Source organism: Gambusia affinis, linkage group LG01 (genome assembly GCF_019740435.1).
Source record: "Gambusia affinis linkage group LG01, SWU_Gaff_1.0, whole genome shotgun sequence".
In the NCBI taxonomy this organism is placed as follows: Eukaryota; Metazoa; Chordata; class Actinopteri; order Cyprinodontiformes; family Poeciliidae; genus Gambusia; species Gambusia affinis.
In genome coordinates this window covers 27,974,511-27,980,593 of record NC_057868.1, presented here as the reverse complement: position 1 = coordinate 27,980,593, position 6,083 = coordinate 27,974,511, and the positions used below count along the sequence as shown (strand labels likewise).

Below are 6,083 nucleotides of genomic sequence, written 5' to 3'. Positions count from 1 at the left end.
CTCACTCTCAGTCACTCCCTCGGTTTAAAAGGAAACAAGTGCTGTTACTCAGTACTGAAGTAAGGTGATACCTGACACATCTCTTTCACTCACAGAGACCCTCGAGCAGAGAGCAGGACCCTTAAGCAGATAGAGGTTTTTTGGTTGTTTGCAGATTTTACTCAACCAGACGAAAACATGGAGGATAGATACACAACTTTTGGGGAGTACGTCGTTCACAGGGAAGTCCTAGATGAGACCCGCCTGGAAGTGGTGGCCCAAAAAAGGACGTGGTCCACCAAACCAACCGTTGGTGAACGGATGAAAGACATGCTGAGGTAAAACCAAAGAAGAGAAGAAATGTGAGGGTGGAGGCTCTGCTGACAAGTAATTAACACACACAAAAAAAAGAGACAGAAATATGGTCTGGACAGCAGCATAGTTTTTTACAAAGTCAAACTGAGTGTTGGATCTTTAAAAGTGCTTTTATTTGCATTGAATATATTAATATAGAACAACTAATAAATAGAGACAGGATCAGAAGAAAAGGTATTGCGATAGTTTTCTGAGAAAATGACAAAAAAGTGAAATATTCTGAAATATTTAGCAACATATGTCAAGCTTATGAATGCCTTGGTTATAGATGCTCTCTTGATGTAATAAGAACAGGAGTGGTTTTATCCCGATCTTTAATGTATCTCAAGGTCAGCTGATAAACCTCTCAGCAGGCGTCTTATTTGACTGTACACATTAACATTAACACGTTCTTATTGGTTAATAAAGACAAATAGGTGTCTTCAATCACCTGCTAACAAAACACTGAGAAAAGTTTTTTTTTTTTTTTCTGCTTTTTGGTCTGGTTGTTTGTTTTCTGCAGGTGCTCCGCGTCTCAAGTGAAGGACGTACTGCTGACCTGGATTCCTATTCTCTCCTGGCTGCCAAAATACCAATTTCGAGAAAATATCTTGGGTGACGTGATGTCTGGCTGCAGCGTGGGAATCATGCATCTGTCACAGGGTTTGTATTCATGTAAACTGAGCTCTAAGTTTATTGGTTTATTTGTTAAAAACTTTGACTGTGTTAAATTTAGGGTGGGGATTAAGCACTGATGTTTCACTTTTAATGGGAAGACAAGTAACAAAAGCGTTTGCGGTCTTTAACTGCATTTCTGTTTTTGCTACATAAGGTATGGCATATGCTCTCCTGGCCTCTTTGCACCCCATGTTGGGACTTTACTCCTCCTTTTACCCGGTTCTGGTCTACTGTATCTTTGGTACCTCCAGGCACGTCTCTATTGGTGAGAGGGAACATCTAACTGAGTCTTTATTGATCCTCCTTTGTCTTCTACAGTGGAAAAATGTCCTACATGTTGGAGGGGTTTTTTTGTGTCCAGGTACATTTGCTGTGTTGAGTATCATGGTTGGCGGTGTGACAGAGAGGTTTGCACCTGACAGTAACTTTATTGTAAACGGCACCAATGGGTCAGAGATTGTGAACTTGACTGCAAGGGACTCGTATAGAGTACAGGTAGCGTGTTCCCTCACAGTCTTGGTTGGAATCTTTCAGGTGAGTCTTTATGTTTACGTTCACTCTGATCTCATCATCGTGGGTGAATTGCCTGAAGATGAATTTTTCTCTTATTTTTCTTTTGGAAGATCCTGCTGGGCTTGGTGAAGTTTGGTTTCATGGTGACGTACTTCTCTGAGCCGCTAGTTCGAGGCTACACCACAGCGTCAGCGTGCCATGTGTGCGTCTCTCAGCTCAAATACGTGCTTGGAGTCAAACCAGCTCGCTTCATTGGCCCATTCGCCCTCATTTATGTGAGTATGTGAGAAAAATAAAGAAATTCCAAGTTTTTTCGCTTCCATTTCTTTTAAGTCAAAGTTGCAAGTCGGTGCTTCTATTAATTTTAAGCCATTAATCCCAGAACGGATTTCAACATGGCAACAGTCATCACATTAAGATTTCCTGCAGGGATCTACTTCCTACTTTTACTGTTCCCTTCCACACAGACACTGGTGGACGTTTGCAGGCTTCTTCCTCAGACAAAAGTCCCGGAGCTGGTGGTCGGCCTGGTAGCTCTTGCCGTTCTCATCGTCGTTAAAGAAATCAATAATTGCTACAGACAGAAGCTACCATTCCCAATTCCTATAGAGATAGTAGTTGTGAGTACTTTGCTTTCTCTCTTTCACTTTCACTTAATCGCTTGCTGTTTCTCTTCAAAATCCACTAGGGGGTAGTATAACCCTAACTTTGAACTGAGTGAGGAATGGTTGTAGCTTTCCTAAAAGAAGTGTTGTATATGTGTGCAAAGTAATGATTTACTCAGTGTATTCATTTTAAACTAGCATCCTGTTTGCCATTACTTTCCATCAGATCATCACAGCAACATCCATTACCTACTTTTGTGGACTCAACACTGAATATTCAATTGATGTGGTTGGAGAGATTCCCAGTGGGTGAGTTCACATATCTGGCTTTAAAATGTGGAAGACTTTTTTGGCAAAACAGACAGAAAAATAAAGTAAATGGGCAGGTGGGCACACAGAAATGGAAATAGTATCGAATCTCAGGAGTACACCAGCAGTTTTTGGTGAAACCTGGTGAAGAGACCCTGAACATTTCCCTAAAAAGTCAAATAATAAGAAAAACAAATTCATGTTTTTTTTTTGTGTTTTTTTTTTTTTTTTTAGAAATCAACAGTCAGTTACTGAATCTCACTTTGAATCTCATAATTATGACTTTGAAAGTCGAAATTATGACTTCCTGTTGGTCTTTTTTTTTTTTCATGGCGGAAATAGGCTTCCATAGAATCTGCTTTTTATTGTAGCTATAAAAAAATATTTGTCTCTGCTCAGGCTCAAGCCTCCTCGTGCTCCTGACGCCACACTCTTCTCCCAGATGATCAGCGATGCTTTCGCTGTGACATTCGTTGGCTACGCCATCAACATTTCACTGGGCAAAACGTTCGCCCTCAAACATGGCTACAAGGTGGACAGCAATCAGGTGAGGAGTTCACACCCTCAAGCAGCTGACAGTTCAACTGAGGCTGAATCACTGCTCTGAATTTAGAGTTTGTTGCCTGATCACTCACAGTTGTTCATGACAGTCACACTTGTGGAAAAAGTGACTGATCAAGCCTCATCCTGACCACAAAGACAGGAATAACTCCACTGCTGTACAGTCTCTTGCAAAACTTGCCATGCATGCTATGTTGCTGGAAACTTTATTTTACAAAGTGTAACTGTTTGCAGAAGGACAACCATAAATGATTTTCAAAGCTTGTCAGAAATAAAAATCTGAAACTGTGACATGAATTTGCATTCAGAACCCTCACTCAATACAATGAAGGACCAGGTTTCACTGTATCAATCGTGACTCTTAAATGTGTTTTGAATCACTGTATTGCTTAACATATTTAAGTTTTTAATTTAGTTTTATTTATATAAGAAAAAGAAAATATTAAAGGTATTAATCTGGATTGCAGCCATGATGTTGACAGAGGAGCAAAATCAGAAAAACCTCCCCAGGAGTTGACTTTAAATCCTCATTTCTGTTGCACAAGAAGTAGTTCATTAAACTAGCTGAGGCACATTCAAAATATCTATAGAACCCAGACCCTGCTGTATGTTTAGCTCCACTGATCAGTAAAATTTCTCTGAGACTGAATATTTAAATCCGAAAAATGTCTTTTGATCTGTACCAAGTCACATTTACATTATTTAATTTTTGCCTCTGGAAGTTAGACTATGAAGAATCTACATGTTGAATACAGTCAACACAACAGTGGATGATAAAAATTTCAGAAAGCCACTTCATGATACATGTTCCAAATTATCTACAGGGAAATTGAGGTTGTGGTTTCAGTTAGTCTGTATGAACCAGAACAGATGAGCTTTGATAAAATGTTAGACAGAAGTTGCATTAGATAAAGTCAGTATAAGTGGAAAAAAGACAAGAGCTTTATTTATTTATTTATTTTTTTACTGTTTGCTAATAACACAATTCAAATGCCAAACCATGACTAGGTGCTTAAACAGTGTTGTTTTTTGTTACAAATAAAATTCCCGTATTGCATCAATTTACTGAAGAAATCTGCATTGTTCCATCAAAGCAAGTTGTCTCCAAGATCGTTTAGTCATTATTGTATTTCTAACATGCACTCTGATGTATGTTAGGTCTCTGAATCTTCCGCTGTGGAGACAAATGGATTTGCAGCACTCAGAACCTCTAAATGGACCTGCTAAATGTTTCGTGCTCAACAAGCTTTACGTGATCAAATGTCTTAAACGTGCTGCTGGCAGCTGACCTCAGAGTGCAGTAGCCAGATCAACACATCTGAATAAACAGAACACTTTTGTCCAGAAACGTTACAAAATCTATGGGCCTTCAGTTCATGAAAACAAATTAAAGAACTCACAGCAAACCACTGAAAGATGACATCATATCAGCTTTGAAAATCATTTATATTTCAACCAGTAGGCTTAGGTAATTAACATTTCACTGATGTATTTTTTTCCTGCCTTGCTGCTTTTCTTTTTCAAGGAGTTGGTTTCTCTTGGTCTCTGTAACACCATCGGGGGGTTTTTTGGGTGTTACGCTGTGTCATCCTCATTGTCTCGAAGTCTCGTACAGGAGAGCACTGGCGGCAAAACTCAGGTAAAGCAAATTTTAATGTGATCACATTGCAAAAGCAAAGAAAAATTTAATAGAAACTCTGCTGTAGAATTCAGCTCCAGTCAGATGTTTGGTTGAAACTTCTGTACATTTTGTAGATTTACATTTTGTCCGGGTGTTTGTCTTTTGTCAGATTGCTGGGATGGTCTCCTCCGTTATTGTGCTCATTGCAGTTTTGAAAATTGGCTCCTTGTTTGACGATCTCCCCAAGGTAGCACCGTTTCCCTTCTTCTCTCACTCACATTGGTTTCTGGTATAAATAATATGGCTTTTTGCATGTTTCTCAAAGATGGACGGTCATTTCACTGTTTTTAAATATTCTGAACTGAACCTAATCGTCTGTGCAGATCGGTCATGAGCAAAGCAACAACAAAAATCTTGTTGATTGGCATCACAACATCCTGGGAATGAGATAAACGTTCAAACAGAAATATAAAAACAGGTCAAACATCGACTGAATCATTTTGAACTGATCAGTAACACCACTACTCGTTACAACACTGTTTTGGTTTGGAAAACCTGTGGACAAAATTTGGTTTTAAAGCTCATCCATAATCACCACAATTCATCTGAATTCAAATTCAATTGAGAAATAAATTTTTTATCAAAACATTTAAAATTTTGTTGCAAGTCATATCGTCCAACCATCATTAAAGACTTGTTGTGGCCGGTGATGCTGTGGGCAGTCAGGATCTCCGGTAGAAGTCAGTTGTGCAACAAATCTTAACAGGCCTCTGACTAAATACTGCTGCTATCACAACCTCATGTCTTTCATGACTTGCTAAAAGTTCAGTATTCAGACAACAAAGATGATATTCTGGAGTAATATGTCCTGGATGACACCATCAGTTGGAGACAAACTCTGCTAATCAACTTCATTTCCTTCTCTTTCTTGTCTTTGGTTCTGCTCCTTTTAAACTCCTCTGGTATTCATGGTTGTAGTTCAGGTATTTTGAGTTTTTGAGATGCGGATCAGCTGCCTCCAGCTGTGAAAACAATACCTTGTTGGCATGGCGACACATCGTAGGAAGTGTCCAAAAGTAAAAACAAACAAACAAAAACAAAACGTAGGAGCAAAAAAATCCTTCCAACTGCACAGCATCAAAAGCCAAAGGAAATAAATACCTCAATCAAAAATCTTTTGAACTAATGTCTACAAAAAGAACAAATCAGACAAACATAACAGAGATACTCTAACATGCTGCCAACATGAGCAGAGTTCATACCCAGTAAAGCTGGGGATTTTATCTGAATCCATCTGTGTTTCCTCAGGCGGTTTTATCCACAATCGTGTTTGTGAATTTGAAAGGAATGTTGAAGCAGTTTATGGACATGCCCATGCTGTGGAAGACCAACAAGGTTGACTTGGTGAGTCTTTTTCATCCAGTTCAATTTAAATGCAGACTGTGGAACTGCTGACACGTCTA

At 39.0% G+C, this 6,083-nt stretch overlaps 1 protein-coding gene across 2 annotated transcripts in view; it reads left to right on the top strand.

Moving 5' to 3' along the window:
- Positions 1-6,083, top strand: part of si:ch211-117c9.2 (solute carrier family 26 member 6) — a 10,723-nt gene continuing 4,640 nt past the window's right edge. The window contains exons 1-12 of one of the 2 annotated variants that reach the window (XM_044104032.1): positions 1-59; positions 155-317; positions 857-996; positions 1,166-1,276; positions 1,373-1,545; positions 1,635-1,799; positions 1,992-2,144; positions 2,356-2,438; positions 2,838-2,985; positions 4,525-4,638; positions 4,790-4,867; positions 5,929-6,024. In XM_044104032.1, the coding sequence (XP_043959967.1) occupies positions 178-317; positions 857-996; positions 1,166-1,276; positions 1,373-1,545; positions 1,635-1,799; positions 1,992-2,144; positions 2,356-2,438; positions 2,838-2,985; positions 4,525-4,638; positions 4,790-4,867; positions 5,929-6,024 (1,401 nt within the window). In that variant the 5' untranslated portion in view covers positions 1-59; positions 155-177. The other variant, XM_044104118.1, reaches the window with a different exon arrangement.